At 45.7% G+C, this 21110-nt stretch overlaps 2 protein-coding genes across 9 annotated transcripts in view; one reads left to right on the top strand and one right to left on the bottom strand.

Annotated features, from left to right (window-relative positions):
• The window catches only part of LOC119395691 (coiled-coil domain-containing protein 28B), a 72581-nt gene that overhangs the window by 35448 nt on the left and 16023 nt on the right, over window positions 1-21110 (top strand). The window lies entirely within an intron of this gene.
• LOC119395693 (transcription factor E3) overlaps window positions 1-21110 on the bottom strand; it is a 152373-nt gene that overhangs the window by 130052 nt on the left and 1211 nt on the right. The window contains exons 2-3 of one of the 5 annotated variants that reach the window (XM_049416743.1): window positions 5616-5823; window positions 659-862 (exon numbers count right to left, since the gene is read on the bottom strand). The exons of 1 other annotated variant lie outside the window; for it this stretch is intronic. In XM_049416743.1, coding sequence (XP_049272700.1) covers window positions 659-862; window positions 5616-5823 — 412 coding nt within the window. Of the gene's footprint in view, window positions 1-658; window positions 863-5594; window positions 5824-21110 lie in introns of all 5 variants that reach the window. 3 more of the 5 variants (XM_049416740.1, XM_049416744.1, XM_049416741.1) reach the window with 3 other exon arrangements.

Here is a 21110-nt window from a genome sequence, read left to right as displayed (position 1 = left end):
GATGGAATAAAATGTAAGATGTAAAATGACTTTGCAAAAGCCTTTTTTTCTTTCTCTAAATATGTGGATCCAGCTGGATAGCAGATGTGCTTTCAGGTTCAGCGCCTATCGCTGAAATTTACTAAAAGAATGCGTTACCAAATAACTCAGGCACTGATCGTAATCACTTGTTGAGAAACAAATACACCCAAACCTCAATATAACGAATTATCGGTTATAATGAAGTAAATGAAGAATACTCTTGTCATAGATACAGTGTTACAAATATACGTTTATAACGAAGTTTTGGATATAACGAACTTATTTTTGTGTCAGATGCAACTTTGTTATAACGAGGCTTGAGTGCACAGAAAAACGACTGTGAATTTCTTTTTTAAACAAAAAGTGATGTTTCCAGAGGTGCTTCCCCTCCTTTCATCATCATATGCAGCCTTTAGTTTATCACTTCCATAATTTTGAATTTCATCGATTTTGAACTGTGCGTACACCCCCTTAATTTGAATTGACGAGAATCTACTAAACAGCGGTCACTGTCAGTGGGAGGAACTTGAAGCTCTCATAAGTAAGAGTTCAAATAAATTTCAGCCCACAAAAAGCTCTTGCCATTGCAGATGGCACCACTCAGTAAGTTATCTTTTTGGGAGCTTGAAAATGTTACCTCTGAGTTGCTGGTTGCTGCAGAACCGCTGCGGGGTAGCGATGCAGGGCTGTCAGGGCTGAATGCCTCGTTAGGAGCAGAGGAAGCAACGTGCTGGAGCTGCGGTCGTGACAGCAGCTGACTGCCACTCAGGTACTGCTTCACCTGGCGACGCTTGCTCTGTTCCACATGGTAGCGTGTCGGGTTCTCCAGCCGTGACTGCACCTGCATCATTAACGTGGCACTCGTCGACTCATCGTTCAGGGTAAAGAACTACAAAGCAAACAATAAAAAAGGCTTAGCCACAAGATCGGGTAGGTGTAGTGTTGTGTGTCTTGAGAACAAAGCAGGATCAAGCCTGCTTTGATGGGAAGCTCAGGCTAATAGTACTTGTTCGTTATGTTTTCTGGCGTCATGACACCGAGGAATCACATTTCACGATCTCAAAGACTTGAGGCTCATTCACACCTGCAACTTGCACCGGTCGTGTGACCATTTGTGACCAGCGACCAAAAAGCGAATCCGGCGACCAATGTTCACACCTGCATACAACTCATACCAGTCACCACACAGAATTCACACCTGCTTGCATAAGGCGCGCATTGCCATTGCCCCGTAAAATGAGATGACTTCCTGTTCCTGTGCATGTGATTGGTTCAAAGGTTTGAGACTGAAAAATTCAGCAGCGAGCGACTGAGCCAAAGTGGCCATTTGTGATTATTTGAGACTAACTTGGTCCTGCAACCAGTGCTAGTCACAGGGTGAAACTGTCACACTGGCACTTTTTAAAAGCCATCCAGTCGATGGCCATCAAAACGCCACAACTCTATCGACTCCATGGAGTAGTCGCACTGCTACACGACAGTCTTGAATGGCCATTGAGTGGCTCAGGCATTTCTCATAAAAATTCTGCAGTGCTGTGTGGACCTTCATTTTTGTTTAGACATTTCAATAAATTGTTTATTCGTAGTTATGAATGTATATTTATTTTTTTAGTTATTGGGCAGCAAAACTGTGGCGAGCGACACACGGCGAGACAGCACGATGAAGACAAGCATGTCGCTGCTGTTGAGAGTATGTGTACTTCACACATTTCAAGGTGTAAAAATACTTTATTAAATATAATTTTTAAAACATGCTGGATAGATTTTTTTTTCCTAATTGTGAGTACGAGCACACTGTGATTGAGAGGGCACATTTGCAGTTTCCGCTTTTGTTGCTCAACAGCTATCAAAGTTTAGATAGAGTTGTGGTGTGCTCCGTTGACTCGATAGACTACTCATGCGACAGCCTTCGAAATGTCCTGTGTTGCAGATCATGCTTGACCATTGAGTCAATAGAATATTGGTTGGAAGGCCTTCCAAAATCCCCGTGTGACATGGGTATTACATGTAGTTTCTTCACAAGATGTGGAACTGTCAGGACCAGCTTCTCTTCGAATATTGCACTCCTGACAGAACTGCTGCAGGACTCTGATTCTGAGATGTCAAAGGTCACTAGGTATCATAGGTCGGCAAACTCACGAGTCGACTTGCTCAGACTCAGATCAAGCCATGAGTCTGAGTGAGTCCGAGTGAGTAACATTTTGGTGAGTTTGAGTCCGAATGAGTCTGGTTGAGGAAAATTTTTGTGACTCTAAGTCCGAGTGAGCCTTAAGTGCAAGATATATTTTTTGAGTGAGTCTGAGTGAGCTCCAGCTTTTTTGCCAACCTATGCTAGGTATGTCAACTTACTAGCATGCACGGAAACCGAGCTCCACCAGCTGGACAAGGGTATCTTCACTCTAACTGAAGATGACAATGACAACGACCTCGAGGGTGCTTACAGCTACAATGAGAAGATCCTCTCTAAAGCTTAGTTTGTTCTGGAGCAATGCCAACAGCCGTCGGCAGCCTGTCTAGAGCAGACGGCCCAACAATCGGGCAGTGAACGTACACAGCTGCATTGTGAGGCCCTTGCACAACAGCAGCGGCCACATCACTGCAGTGTGCCCACTGCTGTGCTACTGCTGTGGTACAATGTCACTGGATTTTGTAGTCAACTGTGTCCCAAATCCAATGCATCTCGTCAAGGGCCAGTGCACTCAGAGCAATGCTGCTTCTAAGCCAACCATTCTTTGTTCACACAATTTCAAGTGGGGGCATACAGTAGGCTGTAGTTAATTGAAACTCTAGCGGGCGAGGATTTTGTGTGAATTACCAAAGTTTAAATTACCAGGAAGTTCTCCCATGTATGACTCGGGGCAACATACGAACTTGTGTCAATATTTACTGTTTCTCAGTGCTGCAGCAACATCATAGAAATTTTAAATGCACTGCACAACAGAACCACCCTGAGGTGTGGAAACGAAAAAAAAAGGAAGTTATGACAAGAAAGAGCGCAGTGCTCTTTCCTGTCCTATCTTCCTTTTTTCGTTTTCACACCTTAGGATTGTTCAGTTGCACAGTGCATTTAAGATTTCAGTATGAACCAACTAGCTTGAAAAAGGTACTTATTGAGTCATAGAGAACTCTGCATGATTGCCAGTAAAGTTTTTAGATGCCAGTGATCGTACTGGTACTCATTATTACACGGCACATGCACATGTGTGAAATTAAGGGACAAAATGTGCTGTGCCTCGCAACAGCCAGTCACCCCTTCCCAAGCTTAGTAAACACTTTTCTGCATGACACCAGTGTACTGCGGTGCAAGTAAGTGAAGAAGTGCTCCACTCGCAACAGACCAGGCAGGCAATGCTCTTTGCTTTCATTGTCAGCAACCTTCAGGTGACCTTGAGCCAAAAGCCTGAGCCATTATCCTGGCACTTAAACAAGAAAATCCGGGTATTATCGCGAGAACAAAACTAGAGCATCCGGACAACCAGTCAAAAGCTTTAAAAAATGTGGTCCCTGGCCCCCAACTTTTTGTACAGGACCACATTACATTCGCTAGTTACTGCCGAAAAAGTTTTCAAAAAAATATCGCTTCCAAGTTTTTCTTATCATTTGTCCACAATAGCACTAAAGCTGTAACTTCTAGTATGCTAAGGTTTTATTTGTCATTTCCAACAGCGACATTCCAAAGGCAGCTACGGGGCACCGTACACCGTCACCTTTTGGCACCAAGACAGCGTCACTCGTGATTTCTTCAATGCTAGCAGTTCCGAGAGTTCAGCGATGCGGGTATTGCACCGCCTCCGGAAGATGGCGTGACACTGCATGACCATGCTGCACGGATGGTGCTTGGCTGAGAAGAGACTTGCAACAAGGTTTAGTTCAAAACAGGTTTATTCCAGCTAAGTAAGCTTTCATGCCTGCAACGCGCTGTGTCCACGTATGCTAGGCAAAGCCAGAGATTTATCCCGCACAGTGACAGGAATTCATCCATATGACTAGTGCACATTATGCTGCGGTGTGATATGCTGGGGTGTATCCTTGCAAACATGCACTATACCCATGTTAAGACTGTGGCTATTACCACCTTCAACCAATGTGCTTTGCCGGTAGCCATTTCATGCTTTCATCTACTCTCGATTATGGGCAAGCCATCCATTTTAAATGCGAAGCATTTCTTAGCGAATCCAAGGCAATTTGAACCCTGCCCTGCCCTGCCCTGCCCTGCCCTGCCCTGCCCTACTCGCTGACAACTACTCGCTGACTGCTTCGCATGAAACCGATTCCCACAAGGCTTGGGATCTGCCGAACTTTTTTTTTCTCTGTCTTCCTGAGCAAAAATGGGACTGTTGGTGAGCATGGTTTGGTTAGTCTGGCCACTTTTTGGGCAGGCAATCGGCTTTATTTGCAACTGTTGGTGACATAAAAACATTAATGTTCAGCTAGAAGCCAGAAAAGCAGCAGATATTTTATGGCACAGACAAGCAAAAAATATGAATTAACCAAATTTATGCAATGGAGCAGTTTGAATTGATTGGCTTTGAAAGACATAGCAAATATAGCATGCTAAACAAAACTTTAGAATTAGCTAGAATTATGAGAGTTTAATTATCGAGAGACTACTGTAGAAGCCAAATTCTGTGATAGTGGCCATGTTCTTGCGGAATGTTGCACTGCTCCGTGTACACGTGATGCCAGGCAGCGGCAGTCAGTGATTGTTTGTCCACACCAATATTGCCAATACCTTGCGGTGTCAGGTAGTGGGAACTGAAGAGCTCCCACAGGTGGCACTCAGCAAGTGTGAAGCCATGAAAGTGACTTGCTGGTTGAGTTGATACTTTGCTGTGTGAAATAATGCTACCAAATGGAAAAGAAACCAGAAGACAACTGACTGAGACATACAAAGCTCTAAACAGGACAGGAGTAGGGGATGATAAGGGCTTGAGGTGATGAGAAGCTGCTGAATAGGGAGTCAATGGAGACAATGTTTCGACAAAGGGACTTGTATACGTCGGGGCGAAGACACGCCCACTAACTGAAATGTTGGCTCCAACTTAATAAAACTTCTTCTTGGTCGAGTTGTAAGAGATCGGAAGACAGCAGGACGAATCAAAGGAACACCGGTAGCCAATATTCTAATTGATGTTAAAGTTACTGGCCTGAGCAGGCTCTGAAATACAAAGGAAAGACAAGAGGTGTTCAGTTAGAACAATGGAATAGAGATCAAGGGATGGGAAAAGCTGCCGAGGGCTGCGGTACGGTGTGATGAAATAGAGCAGTTCACAGGAATAAAATGGAATCATCTTGTACAAGATAGGGTAAATTGAAGGTCATTGGAAGAAGCCTTCATCTTGCAGTGGATTTAGAATAGGTTGAGCATGATGATAATGTGTCAAGGTCTGTCTATATTTATTTATTTACTGCGAATCCCCATACACCTCAAATGTTCCTTTTCAGTTGCCAATATGATCAAACCGATGCTGGATAGGTACAGTTATCTTCTGGGTGCTTTTTGTGCAGCACGGACGTGTCCTGAATTTTTGTTGGCTAGATTGCAGCTGCAAAGGACACAATGAGCAACACACCTGCAGCACTTGTGTGGGCACCTGTATGTTGTCGGGGATGGTGTCGGGCACGCCGGGGACGCAGATGGCCGACGAGGGTTGCCGAGGGGCTCCCAACAGCTCACGAAGGCGCCGCTCCTCCTGCTCGGCCTGGTGACGCTGCAGTTGCTGCTTCAGGTTGGTGCGGCTCACTGGAGGACGCGAGTGAACAATGCCTCCTACGCCACCGCCCCCGCCACGGCCATCACCACTGCAAAAAAGAGGGCACCTTGTCACAACTCGCTGGTCTAAGTTTGTGCACGCAATAATACAATGGGAGAGAAGCTAATGTTTGGCAATGCAAGCCTTTCCTTTCGCTTGCGGCAAAACAAAAGTCTATGCCGGTCTATGTCTATCCTCACTTTATCCAGCTCACAAGCCCACAAAGCATATACACTGTTTTAAGCTCTAAAATGATGGGTGTGAACTGAGACAATCACAAAACAAAGGAGACAGGGCCACTGCCAACTGTTTCATCAGGCTGTTGACCGCCTGCCTATATGCTACACATGACAGAGGCACGCTGTCCGGGAATTAAGTAATTTCAAATCACTATTTCATGTGTTAGTACCAAGTGCTAGTAGCAGATGCAGGAGCTTGCTATTGCTTCCCATGGCAATCCAACGGCACTGACACGATGGAATGCTTGCCCCCATCTCCCTCCATCTGTTGACCAAAGCATAGTGGTAGCAAAGATAAAGAATCGCATGTTTGGAAGCTTCCTGCTGGCATTACAGAAGCCTACGGCTGCATGTCGCTGCAGAATCAAAGAAAAGTGCAGTAAACATAGAAAGACGGAAAGATGCAGTCAACGCACAGAGCTCTGCCAGGGCATCTGCGGCAGGTGTCACTAGAAATACTTTGGGAGCTCCCTGCTAGTGGCTCCGTAAGACTGCTTCCAATGATCATGCACAGGAGGCATAAAAAAAAGGCCCATTCCATCACTGGTAGTTTTTTTTTTTATTATTAAATGTGTTTAAGGAGAGGTTGGTACCGATACATGGCTCCGGCTACTCCTCTTCCCTTACTTATTCATTAGCGTCACAAACTTATAAACAAAAGTAAAGTATTGTAAAACTCACTCACGGCAATGTCCTTTTAAAAGGAATGTTCTCACGTCGTGCATAATGTCCAAGTGTCGACAACAATGTTCACACACAAGACATACAAGAAACGTTCGCGCTTTGCAGAAGAGTTCATACCGCAGTCCTTTGTATAATGCGATCACACAACAGTCACTGGGCCCTTGCCTGCACTTTAGACACAGCTGTCTTGAATCACAAGAGGCAATGCGAAACATGTGACCAGAAGTATCTCAATGCGAAGAATAATTACAAATTCGAATCAGTATCTTTTTGATATTTCCGACTCTTCTAAAAACTGTACTAGGGCGCGTGCACCAATGTTTTGAAAGGTTTCTGTTGGCCATGGACTCAAAACTTTTGCTAATGATAGCGGCCATCTATCCAATCTGTTTAGTTTTTCCAAGAATTTTTTATGGGGAACAGCATAATTTTTGCAGTGTAGAAGGAGGTGTTCTGTGTTTTCTTTTGCCTCTTCACATGTACATGTAGCGCAGTTAGTTTTTCTTATCCTACGTAGGAAGCTCTTAGTGTAGGCAGTGCCTAGACGAAGTCTGTGAATTACTGTTTCTACAGAACGGCTAATTTAAATCGAAATTTGAAATTCCGTTCCAGGATTGATTGTATATAATTGAGAGTTCTGAGCTCCGTTCTCGAACCAAGTCCCTTTAGACAATCGACCACATAGTTTGTTCAAGAAACATCGTGCATCACTCGCCACGAGAGGTAACAGATAATGAGGATAAACCCTACACTCTGAATTCAAGCTAAAAACTGGCTGTTATAACATCCGGTACTAGAATCAGTGCATATACAGTGATAAGTCTGTAACTTGATTCATCCTGCATTGTTATGCAATGTTGTGGCAATCATTCTCATTTACATGTGCTTCTTTTGTGGTGCTTGGAGCAATGGTATGAATTGCTGTATGCTTGGACATTCAGTGGCTCCATTTTTGTAGTGCTTGTGATTTAGTACACTGCTCATAATACAACACTGTCATAGTGAGCGTGACGAATTGACGGCCTCTCAATCGCATAAAGTCACGTAATTCAGTCCACTAGATCGCTCTTTTTTCCTTTAAGCTTACTAAATTAGGTTTGATAAGGTGGAAAACAATATGAAGTGTTTACAGTGCATTCAGAGTGACCCACCAATCACCCATCAAAACCGTATCGGGATCTTACAGCTTAAGGCATGTTTCTAGGATGCCGTAATTTTTCAGTGGATGCGACGGGCCCAACCTGTACCAGCAGAAGAACGACTTGGTGTGACTGGCCTGATCTGGAAATAATAATTTCTCTTACCAATAAGTCAGACTAATTTTCCTCACAATGAACTTGAGCCTTTACAGAAAGTGCCATTTCCATTAAACAATTAGACCAGCAACATATAGTAGATGCTGCAGTGCTCCACATCATGGAAGCTTCACCGCCATGCTACATATCGGGTGCTTCACCGCCACTGGAAGTGCCAGTGAAGCAAATGTTCTAATGTCGAATTTGTGATCAAAGTGACATCACTTCAACTTGATGAGATTGTGTTTTTGATCGTTCATAAACATCGCCCCTTTTCTTGAGTGACACGAATTGCCACATTAGAATAGAAAATTTGGGCCTCCTGAACGATCCGTATTTGTACTGATCGTACAATATATCCAGCCACAACAAAGTTCGCAGTGTGAAAGTGGATGAAGGATAAAAACAAATGAAGATGTCCGTCATTCCTTTCCATACCTCATTTGCTTTCGTGCACGAACTAGCGTGGTTCCACACCTTTCTTATATTCAAACTAAGTCAGGATTTGTTTGTCTTTAAGATGGGGGTTCCACTGCAGTGTAGTTTCATTCTGAGCCGCCAGAAGACGCCACCAAGTCACGTTTGGAAAAAAAGAGAGGAAAATGCGCGCTCCGCCGTGGCGACAGCGAAGAGCCTGTCCCTGCTCCAACTAATCCATTCTTTTCAGGGACGCCGCTGCTCCTTTGAAAAGTTTCAAATGTGCTTGACGCCCCCCCTTCCCTCCCCCCCCCCCCCCCCCCCCAAAAAAAAAGCACGGCCCAGGGAGCGTTCGTACTCCCATGCCACTGTCTAGAAACGAGGTGCCTCTTTCTCCTGGTAGTATAACTATTTACGCGCCGCTGCCGCAAGGGCTGCTTTTTTTTTTCTCCCCTTCAACGACGCCTCTTTCTATCTCTCCTTCTGTGATGACCCTCGCTCACTTGTCCCTGTCCCCAGCGGTGCGGTTCTTTTCACGGGAGGAACCATTGCGCTGCAAACCGCTCACGTAGGCTGCCTGGCCAGCTGCTCTCCGTGACATACAGTGCCGAAATGCGGGTTTGGGTGACAAACTCTATCGCGGAGGTCACATCACAAGCGAACCATGAGACATCACATCCTTCCGTGTACAGTGTACTTATGTAAATAATCCCCTCTGTCACTGTCGTTTACTCCTACCTCATTTACTGATTGTCACTACTCAGTCATCTGCTTGAGCTAGACAGCGGTCATCATAATAAACTCTCCTTTTTCTTTGTTCCATTTCTATGTACTTCCTCAAGTAAACATCCACTTACGTCTACCACTCTATATGCCGTTACACACCCTGACACAATCGATCTATCTACTACAGATTTTATTTCTCTCGAGAAAGAATTGACAGCAACATTTTGTAGAGAGAACGCTATAATTATGCAGTAATTATTCTCCAAAGGGCTTCTATTCACAGTTTGTGAATTATTTGCAAATTCTCAGGGAAGTTCTGTTCGCGTACACACACACACACACACACACACACACGCACGCACGCACGCGCACACACACACACACACACACACACACACACACACACACACACACACACACATATATATATATATATATATACAAAAGTGAAAAAAAAAAAACGCGCGTGCGAAGCAATTTTATTTACGTTTCACTGGAGGTCTAAGCTTCATCAGATAAAGCTCGGACCCCGAGCGGAACGTAAATAAAATTGCTTCGCACGAGCGGAACGTAAATAAAATTGCTTCGCACGCGTGTCTGACTGACTTTTCTGAGAATTTTTTACCGAACCTAGAAACCCTGCGTCGTTTCCTGCGCCAAAAGTATGCAGAAGACATCGTTGTCACTGCAATTATGCTGGAACGTGAGACATGGTGGTCTGACAGCAAGAAAAAGAAAGAATAAAGACGAGACTGCCTCCAGGATAGCATTCAACTCTGTCCCGTTGTCAAAACCCTGCCGTTTGTGATACCCTGTAGAGGGTCGTGACGCTATTTATGCGGCCCTTGTTGGGAACACGGCTCAGTTTTACCCTGACCTGCAACACGGGGTGTAAGCAAACTCGTATGTACTCCTTCCTTCCCCCGTGGAAGAAACGCGCCCAGTGGTGTAACACCTCCACCCCCCCCCCCCTCCTCCCCTCATTATACCCGACACAACTTCTCGTTCTTCTGTAGGAGAAGACAAATTCTATTTGACTAGCTGTGCTCTTCCTTCACCGTGTAACATAACCTTCCGAATGTAACCTAAGCTTCCGAATGTTCGAAAGACGGGTAGTTTGGCAATTGCGTGCTACAACGCAGCCGCTCTGACCCACGGTGTCAAACCCGTGCCAACTGCCTAAGCAGCACAGTTTTCCCTGCTATACGTACCGTCATTTATTTCATTTGAATTGAAACTTCAGCAGAGTAGTATCAATTCATCTTTTGGTTGATGCAGCATTTATTTATCATGTTACCGTGTGCAAAGCATCAGACGAACCGCCAAACCACTTCTATGACAGAGCTGAAGCAATTACGTCTTGAGCGACATATATGCGTGGCATGAATGGTCCTGGTGCGTTATTCTCTTGTCGGGGGAACGACTTCTCTATTCGCGTCCGCTTTCAAAGCGATGGACGCTTTGAAAGCGGACTTTTCATTATATTCTAGAGGCGGAACGCATTCCTTATCAGTTCTGGTACTGTCTGCACAGCGACTGTGTCGAGCGGAGGAACGAAGCGCGAGAAAGGTGATATGAGGTAGTAGACATATACTCACACACAAAATGGGATTCTACATACATTCATGGGCCTTGGTTATTTGCTTGCGAAAACCCGCTTAACCACTCACGGGTTTTCGAGGCGCTAATCTGAAGGGGAGGCTTTTGCTTTGCCTCCCGCTGTACGCTGTGAGCACCGAGGCCCGCAGTAAAATCAGTTGCCTTTTTCTTTTATTTGCCGTTCACATTGAGGAACCGAAAGTGTCACGTATCGAGACCGTGCACACCGTCGCAAAACGACCCCAAACGAGACAAAACAAGTGGCAACATTCGCTGACTCAAGCGGGTCCAACATTTCAATAATCTCAACAGAGCTTCCGGCGGCCACCACTCGGCGGCGCCACGGTACCTGGAAGTTGCGAATAGTGCACCCCTTCTTCCCAGGGAAGGAATGGTTAGCCTACAGACTTTTGGGAAACCCTTGTCTCCCCCACTTACTCAATTAGACTGCATTGCCGTGGGAAACAGTACCGCGTTCCAGCTGCGTTTACACGAATGCGACAGAATGCAGCGGTAGCACATCACTTTTCCTAGAGCAATACGCCGCCGTTTATATGGAGTGCATGAACCCTCCCGAGAAGTCCTCGCTTTCTGCCCCCGCAGCTGTCGTGTAATATCGGAGAGGTGCACTCGAAGCCGACTCGAGGAGGGGCCGGCGTTCCCCTTCAATTGTGTAAGGTGGTCCATGAGTCGACTTACCCCTCGAAATCCACACCTGCCTGGCGCATTTGTGCGATGCGCCTTCCCAGCGCATTACACCCGTTTACATGGATGCGATGCGCCAGTTGTCGCATTCGTGTGAACGAGGTGCGTGCCGTGCCGGTTTACAGCAAACTGTCAACGCAGGCACACTTCCCTACCGTGGGAAGACGAACTGGGCCACACTCAGACAACGTGGAGACCATTTTGTGGGGACGGCGTGTCGGCGTCTTGTTGAATGAATGGAGTCGCCCCAGCTGGCCGGTTATAATCCCGTTTACATGAATGCGACAGTAGCGCATCGGCTTTGCAAGCGCGTTTCGGAAAGGCGATGCGACGCCGTTTACAGAACCCCTCGTCTTCTCTTCGCCGCAGCGGCCATGTGGTGTCGTATTATAGCGAGCGAGTAAGACTTGTTGCTGGCCGAGTTCATTGATGTCAGAGGGATACATGCGCTTAGCCGTGTCTGAAGCACGGGAGACAAAAATTACCACATTTTTCTCCTTCATGAACCACAATATATTAGCGCGAACAAAGAAACAAAGACTACAGAAAGAAGTGGGAGGAAGCAGAAAGGTTTCAGCGCCTGACCTTTCTGCTCCCTCCCAATTCCTTCTCGAGTGTTTATTTTTTGCTTTGCGCTAATATGAATACCTTATAGCAAAAGAGGCACGCCCGGAGTTCGCACGACGGGAGGCCACCGTTACTCTCCTCGTGATTTACGGCCTGTGATTCGACCGGGACTCGCAAAACCATCCCTGTCTGACGTATTACTGCAATGCACCTTCCTAGCGAATTGCCATTGTTAACATGAACACGATGCGCATCTGTCGCTTTCATGTAAACGTGTTTTATGCACAACGATACCAACTATACTTTTTATAAACTTATCGTTTTCAAAAACGCTTCTCTTCTTGTCTGGCTACTAGGCGCAAGTCCCAGTTCGGCTACGTTGGCTCGTCAGCCTTACGACTCACGCTACGAGTTTACGACCCGCTATCCTCAGACATCGCAAGTTCTCAGCACGGCAGACTTTCCAAAGACGTTGAGTTGTTAGCTCCTAACGTTTCTCCTTCAGGCGAAAGCGGCGGCAGATAAAGCACGAGCTGAGCAAAGAAAACAGAGAGGAGATGTTCGATCGCGTGTCACGAGCACAACAGCATGCACTGCGCAGATATCGAGGAATAGCTGTTGATTTCAGCCAGAGGCGTAGCCAGAAATTTTTTTCAGGGGGGGGGTTCAACCATACTTTATGTATGTTCGTGCGTGCGTTTGTATGTGTGCATGCCTATATACGCAAGCAAAACTGAAAAATTTCGGGGGGGGGGGGGTTGAACCCCCCAACCCCCCCTTGGCTACGCCTCTGATTTCAGCCGCCAGTGCAGCAACACAAGCCTATACAGGCACGCGCCTAAGATTCCGGGCCGGAGGACTATCAATCGGATATCACTGTCTTCCGACGGCAAAGCTGTGTTGTGTGAAACGATGTCATATTTCGGGTTTCCTGCTCACCACATCAGCATTGGACGCAAATTCTCGCTACAGCAAGAATTGCTGCGTAGTCACCGATATGGTCTGCGCACAAGGATATACAGCAGCGAACGAACCGGGACCGCAAGCGTATCACGCATGTATGCTACCTGCCGTTTGTAAAACCTTGCCTGAGGAGGTTTACTGAAGAAATAAAAAAACTTAGGAGGCCTACTATTTAGGGTCGAAACATACAAATCCAAGTGCCAGAAGAGATGCAGACCATTCGGAAAATCCCAATGAATATGTGCCCGCACATGCCACAGGGTGACCGCAAATACGGCCGAAGCTTACCACTAAGGCTTTTTATATAAACTTTATTTGTGATTCGAGCAAACAGGTATACAAATTTAGGTGTGAAGTTTGCGATACTGGGCTGACAGAAACCGCGTTCCACACCCCAAAGTACAATCATTCAAAGCAAGAGCAATGAATCAGAGAAATACGCAAAGTGAGCTCGCAGTTCCTAGGCTGTAACCGCAGGCTGTCTAAAGGTGCGCGTGATAGAAGCGGGGGCGGAGGCAGGGTAACCACGCCAGCGCCTTGTTGCACGGTGTTCCGACTCAGAGTGAAGAGTTCGCAAACGCCCGCGTTCCCTTGGAGCTAGCCTTATGTAATTATGAGGAACGCCGCTATGGGGCACTCCTGAACACTTAGAGTGCACGGAAATATATACGCGGGTGTTCCTGGATTTCATTGCCATAGAAATGCGCCTGTCGTAGGCGGAAATCGAACCCACGTCCTGAAGCGAAACAGTCCGATGCATAACTTGCCAAAGTATATGATACACGGCGAATCGGAGCGAGCGTATCCTGCCAAGTTTCCGCTTGTAGCCTAATCTAGCAAGTACAGGGCACAGCAAGCGCAGTTGAACGGGATGGGTTACTTTCGCGCTCACGCACTTTTGCCCGGGGTAAATGCTGCGACGCATAAAGGAAAGGAAGCCGGTACCAAAGAAATTCGAGTGGCCTACATTTTGTAGAAGCGGAGGTATACATCTTAATTGTGTTTAATTGTTAATTTAGTTAGTTTAACTGTGCGGTGTTTAGTTTGTTAGCAGTGGCAGAAAGGAACACGCAGCAAGTACAAAACAGTTGTCGTGTCATTCCTATATATGTGTGCCTTATCTCGTATTTATGATGTTTATTGCTGTGGATTTGTATGAACAAGCCCAGCAAACCACACCTCTGGAAAACGACATTTTTTGTAAAAAAAAGGAAAGAAAAGGAAAGCTGAGGTGCTATTGTTGTTGTTGTTTGTGGTTATGTAGAGGAAGAGACGCTTATTTCTGCAGCCCAGTCGGGAGCACGGCGCAGCGTCAATGAGGTGCTATTCAAAACATACTTCGCCCACGCAGATCTACTCAGTTCCCTCGCATCGCACGCGCACTGCCCGTTTTTCTGCTTTCTTTTGTCTGTCGTTGCACACCCCTCGGTTTTAGTGGTCGCCCGAGTGGGGCCACAAACATACGCACGCACACGTGGGGGACGTTCCGAGTGTACGGCTTTTTTTTTTTTTTCACTTGACGACGCTCAACCCATACTCTCAGAGGACTTAGGCAGGGGTGTGCAAAAGCGGCATTTGCCCCCCTCCAGCCACACCGGCACTTGCCCCCAACCAAGCTATGCCAGCTCTCTCTCTCCCCCCTTCCCCCAGCCGCGATGCAAGACGGGTTTGCACCCCCCAAGGCAAAATTCACTTGCTTTCACGCTCTCCCGCGCAGCCGTCAGAAAGGCAGACAAAAAGAGAAGACTTGCAGATGCTGGGGCATGGTTTGAAGTTGACATTCTCCCCTGAAGTAAAATGTTTTCGAACGCCACAGCCGGGGAGACGGGGAGCTTTCCAATTCAGCGCTTTCGTGTTGTCCGTCTAGGTGGCGCTAGAGGAAGATTTTCGTTGTAGTGATAGGAATAATGCAGATTTCTCAGTGTTCCTGCAGTATTTGTGTGTGATTAGTGTGCATAATTATATAAGGAGACCGTAACTGTTATATTTTAAGCTATGCATGCGGAGATTTCAGCGCAGTTTGAACATTACTGCACTTTTGTTGACGTTTTCAGCATGAAAAATTAAGACACTTTACGAGCTTCATATCGCATTTCTGCTTGCTTTATTGAAAAACGCTAGGTCCAGGAAATAGATCGGGGACTCTAGTTTCTCTACGTGCAAATTCGGCCATGGAACTTCAGTAGCATTCCACGAAAATCGGCCACGGTAGGTCCCTATATTGAGAATATCGCCCAATTTAGATGAATATAATTTAAAAAGTAGCACGTGCACATCGATGAAATTGAGCATTCAGATGGAAAACCTTGTCTTCTACATACTCCCCGAAAATGAACTTTCTCTAACGAATAGTTACTGGACAATTTGCTGCGAAAGTTACTAAATTTGTCTGTTTTCAAAAGCGAAGCAACAAAAAAGTAGAAGTCCAACATCAATTTGCTACGTTGAGAAAATAGGTAAATATGTCTTGAAAGTGCTGCGAAAAGAACAGTGCTGTAACTGTAGCAGGTTTTTCAAAAAATGGTCACTGCTGAGGCACAGTCAGCCAAAATCGTGTAACTTGCGCTTATTCTTGGCTGTCCATCCCCAAATACTAACAGTTGACTTGTTTTTAATAAATATATTTGAAAAGTACAAAGATCAAGCTTTTCAATGGTATATAAGTCAACTATATAAAGCATGGAGAACAGCCGCCGCGTCGGCTGGAAAAGTAACAAAAACGACGTGTTCGTGCCGCCGGAGTGAGACCGCCGCCTTAAGTGCGATTGCTTTTGGGTGCAATGGCACACGACATCACCTACAAGCTATGTACAAGACCCTCAAATCTAGACAAGAAACGATAGCTCTTTAACATAAACAACGAACATTCGCTTTTGCGTAAAACCACTGCAGTGAACCAACATTCTGATGCAGTGAAATGAGAAACTGAGAATGGGCCAGCATTGAAAGTGATCCTGAATTACACTTCAGGCTTGGCAAAAAAACATTTTCTACGAATAGCAAACACTGCTATGAAAAGCTGCCAAATGTTGTAGTCGTGCTCGGCACACAAAGTTTACAAGCAGAGCAGACAGTTGCCACTTTCTCAGGCGCTTTTCTTCCGCGACTGCTGTATTTCAACATTTAGCAGATTGCTGCTATTGGCCGACAGCTGACATAAATCAAGAGCAACGTTTGGATCAGACGTGCTTCATGACGTTATCACTGGGTATAATAGTTGTTGTAGTTAAATAAAAAGGCTCAAGCAAGCAAACATTTCATTTAAAATTCTTATACGAATGACGCACTTTCAGGGGAACACAACTGTCGTATGCTGAACTCTGCACACACATGCAATTTCGAGGGAATTTTTCGCCGTACTACCTTTTCAGCAGTGCAGCCTTTAGTCTCGTTTGTTCTGATTAGTTTTGAATGTCATATGTGGCCTCAAACCTTACGAAGCTTCAAGCACCCCCCTTTGGGATTGATCTTTCAAATACCATATTTGAATTGCTTGACAGTTAAGTATAGCGGACCCTTTGTAAAACCAACTATGAAATCTGAAGCCCTTCCAAAGAGCAGAAACGAAGTGCAAAAGTGAACGCTGCTTTTCGTTTCAAAAGGCACGTAAGGCACTACTGTACAGTGGAATTATCCAATGTGACCGAAGCACCCGAATGCACAGCCTAGTGGACAGGAAAAGCAACACTGGGCCTGCCCAGGCAAGTATGTCGGGGGCTCGGCTGTCGGGTGTCGACAGCTCAGAAAACAAAGAATAGACTGTCGTTTCACTCCCAAGCAAGAACAGGTTTGCTAAGCGACAGCAGGGGCGTCTCGTGTTGGGGTCATTGTCTCGTTACCAAGAAAAAGCAAGGCCTAACGTCCCGAAGGCTGGTCGAACCAGCTTTCTGAGGCGGGAAAAACTTTACCGTAAATTGCCATGGCTACACGACTCTTCAAAAGACAAGAGGAAGAAGCAATGAATGGCCGCTACAAGACGCTAACGTGACACGTACGTCTCCTCCCTCCATGAGTGGATGTATCGTAGAAGAGGGGGGGGGGGGGGGAGAAGCACGCATACATCCCATTTTCTTCGTGCCCCCAGCGTCAGTCACAATGGCTCGTCCACTGAGAATTACACGGTGCCCTCTCTGAAATGCTACGGGTTACTTCTGACGTCCGGAAAATGTTTATAACGCTCGCCTTTAAAATGCAAAGTAAATAAATTCATCTACAGTTATTTATTTATGAAGATGGTTTTGTGGAAGCCATTGACAATGATTAATAAACACGACTGCTCGGATATAATCTGTATCACGTTAAAAAATTCAGCAGTGAACTAAAACATGCTTTACAAGAAAGTTTTCAGGGGTAAACCGTGGAAGGCTACTTCTAACACGTATACGCAATGGGGAATAGAGCTGAAGTTAAAGAAAAGTTATACCTTCACACATTATAACAGATGGGTGCTAGCATTTTCATTTGATGGTTTAAATCGAATGACATATTAACTAGAAATATGCTAGAGCTTACCTTTGAGTTACACTTAGAAACTAACTTTGCCAATGTACATTTCGACTATTGGCTGCTCAATGCTGTTAAGCTCACTGACCAGGCAATGAAACCTATGTTTATAAAAACAAAATGGCCACCATGGCAAGATGTGCGTTCCCCCTTGTGATTTTTCTTAATTTATGCCACTGCAGAAAGCAGTGCCAGAACAAGCATGTTTCCATTCGTGTCTTGCTCTGTATGTTTTGTTTGCTGCGTGCCTCTGCCAAGTGGTTATTCAATCTGCTCATGAAATTTAAAAATAGGACGGTGCTGAAAATGTGAGGACCTCATGTCCGTAAAATTCAGTTTGTGGAGCAAAAAGCGGTGTCGTAGGGAACTGGTACCATCCCAAAATTTATTTATTTGAAAAGATGAAGTACCCCAGGGCGTATGCGTGCACAGCGGCTGGCACCGAAACACCTACCGATATCTGGACACCGATTTAAATGTTTTGCAAAGAAATCATCCAAGAATATTAAAGGGACACTAAAGAGAAACAATGAATTGGTTTAGATTGATAAAGCGTGCTCGGAGAACTCTTGTGTAGTTTATTTCACCACCATAGGTTTATTATTAGAGGAGAAAACCAAGTTCAAAGTTTCATTTTTAAATTTCCCGCCGAACTTTGTAATTCGTGACGTAAAAGATTTCAGAGAGCATTCAACGTATTTTAGCGCCACTGGCTCGAAGAAATTACCCCAAACTTGGTATGTCAAGTCTCTGGCCCCCTCAGAGGACAATGTACTTTGATTTAACCGATTAGGAACTACGTAGGGCCAAGCAGGCACCATCAAAAATATGTGACGTCACGGCAAATGGTGCACGAATTCCAAGGTGGCGTCGCCACCTGCATTTTCTTTTTGCGCGTTTTCTCGCTTATTAAGCGTCTTCTCGCAGCAAGCGTGGTGTTTTTGGTATCGTGGAAGACTACTTTACTAATGCGAGAAAAATCGTTTTGCTCTTTAGTGTCCCTTTAAAGCGACAGCGTTAAAAAGCTCGTTTCACAGAAATTCCAGTGTCGGCGTTGGCATCGTCAGTTGTGAGCTAAAAATCTGCATTGTCCGAGAGCGAAAATTTGAGAAAGATCCAAATAAAATAAATAATAAAAATCTTAGGTTCGAGTGAGAATCAAACCCAGGCCGTCTGGGAGGCAAGCAGGTGTTCTACCACAGAGCCACTCTACTGCCTGAAACTGCTTCGTAAAAAAACGTAAAAATGTCACGTAGTGGAAGGAGTCTCCTTAATGCATGTAATATTGTGTGGCACAATCGTAGAATCGCACCAGGTGAAAAAACATGAGAAGTGTGCAACGGGCGGGTGGTTTAAAGCTGCCCCTCCATTGCACTGTGCATGGTACCTTACGGACGCGTAGTGGGTACTGTGCCAATTCGCATAAGGAAGAATTATGGCGTAGTAGGCACTTCAAAACTGTACTTGTAGTAGGCATTCAAGAATAGTTTGAAACGGCCAATGTTATGCACACAAATGTTCCTTTACTTGTGGCACGATTGAAGGCGATGTGCAGGAAGCCCAATTATGCTATCGCATTCTACTCTTGAAGGCAAAGCTCAAGCGTCCTCCTAGTCTTTGCTTACGTTCTGTGCCTCTGTAATATGCATAATAACTTTTCTACGCTTACATTCTATCTTTCACTAGTTTGGGTTGTATTTACTGATTGTGCTTGGCTATTTTTGGGTTACTGTCATGCGAAACAACATTTGACAGGTCCTTCCGTTAGCACCTGACAACCCTACGAAACTAGCAAATAAATGCTCACTTGACTGTAGATCCATTCGATTAACCTGCACGACCACGAACCAGTTCAAGGAAGTGCATGTGGAGTTTGTAAAATGTACACTGTCGTCCTTTATGAAAGGGAACACGCGAGCGCGCGGCCTGCGCGCTGCGACAGCTAGCGTACAGCACCATCAACCGAGAGCTGAAGAAAGCACGTCCGCTTTTGGCGGCATCGCCCGCTGCGCGACCGAAGCGGGAGCGTAATCTAGCAGCGCTTGTCCACCGGCCATGACTCGTTATTTTGTTTGCCAATAGATGACGCCAAAAGCGGGTGCGCTTTCTTTCGCTGTCGATTGATGGCACTGTAGGCAGCCCCAGCAGAGCTCAGGCCGTGCGCTCACGTGTTCCCTTTCATAAAGGACGACAGTGTACAGCTTGAGTTGAGTGGTGCAGACTCAGGTGCAAGCTTTATGTTTTTCCTGCATAATTACACGAGTTTGACAGGTTGCGAACTGCACACGTGGTTGGCTTGTGATGTGTAAAACACACCCTACATTGCATCATACACAGCACACGCACGTAAGTGGAGTTCAGACAGCATCTACGCCTTTGTGCTGTGTCACCTGCTCCAATGCTGCTTCCCACCCACGTGTTTGCACCAAGTTGGCACCGTTATCCGGGAAGGTGCGGAGAACTTGGGAACCAGCGCTGCACCTCTCAAAACTAATGGCACGGTTCAGAGAACTGCACCACTGAAACAAATGGCGGGGTGCAGCACTTCATGAACTGGTTCAAGTGGTGATGGTGAATCGATAGGACCTTATGCTACATGAAGCCAAAGTAAGCATAGTCCCGTTAACTGTAGTAGTTAGGTGCAGTAATTCAGGTAAATGGAAACTAAACAACAATGAAGCAAACAGACAACTTGCCGTCTGTGGGCACCAAACCCACAACCTTTCCATAATGTACGTGATGCTCTACCATCTAAGCTATGGTAGCAGCCTCTCCCCCTTGTCCACTTTTGTGGATATTTCTGTGTTAGCCAGCACCATATGCACGGCCATGGCCATGAATGTGGAACATTAATTTTGCCAGATGGTGTTGCGTAGCACGGAATATGCAGAACTATACAGGACTATACAGAACTTTCAAGCAGTAAATTGCCAAATAAAAGATCTGTGATAATCCTAGGCGTGCGTCTCTTGTTTGAAGCCAGAACAGGAATATTGCAGACTAGGACGTACCGAGCCAAGTGTGAGGGGATAGGCACGTTATGCAGTGCATGTGGGCGCGAAGAGGAAACGGCTGAACACCCTCTTTCTGTAAAAAGCTTCACCCTACAGTAAGCAAGGGGGTTAATATTTTCATAGCATTGGTGATTAGGGACAGGAGAAATAACTAAATGGAGGTTATCTGATTGGTGACTAAAATTAAGGCAGGGGTGAAATTCAACCCTTCCCTAAGTACAACGCATGCTTCACGGCTAGGTGTCATGAGCCACCGCCTGATCTGAAGGCCTTATCCATTCATCTTCTGTGAAAAGAGCAATGAACTTTTCATTCATTTCCTAGTGAGCATCTCAGCCCTGGACATCTGATGCTTTTAAGTTGCACATAAGGGTTTATTGGCTGGTTGCGACGTCATACTGATCACTTGATACGTGATATGGCAAAAGGAATGTTCCACATTGACTGTCATGGCTACGCATACAGAAATATTCAAGGAAGTGAACGGGGGAACGACCATCGCCGTAGCTCAGTTGGCAGAGCATCAACGCAGAGGTTGTGGGCTCGCTCCCCACCGGCGGCAAGTTGTTTTTTCGTCAAGTTTCATTCATTCGCCTCGTGATAACTCCAGTCCAACCAAAAACT

Source organism: Rhipicephalus sanguineus, chromosome 6 (genome assembly GCF_013339695.2).
Source record: "Rhipicephalus sanguineus isolate Rsan-2018 chromosome 6, BIME_Rsan_1.4, whole genome shotgun sequence".
NCBI classification, from domain to species: domain Eukaryota; kingdom Metazoa; phylum Arthropoda; class Arachnida; order Ixodida; family Ixodidae; genus Rhipicephalus; species Rhipicephalus sanguineus.
Note: the sequence above shows the minus strand (reverse complement) of the source record. Positions and strands in the feature narration are given on the sequence as shown.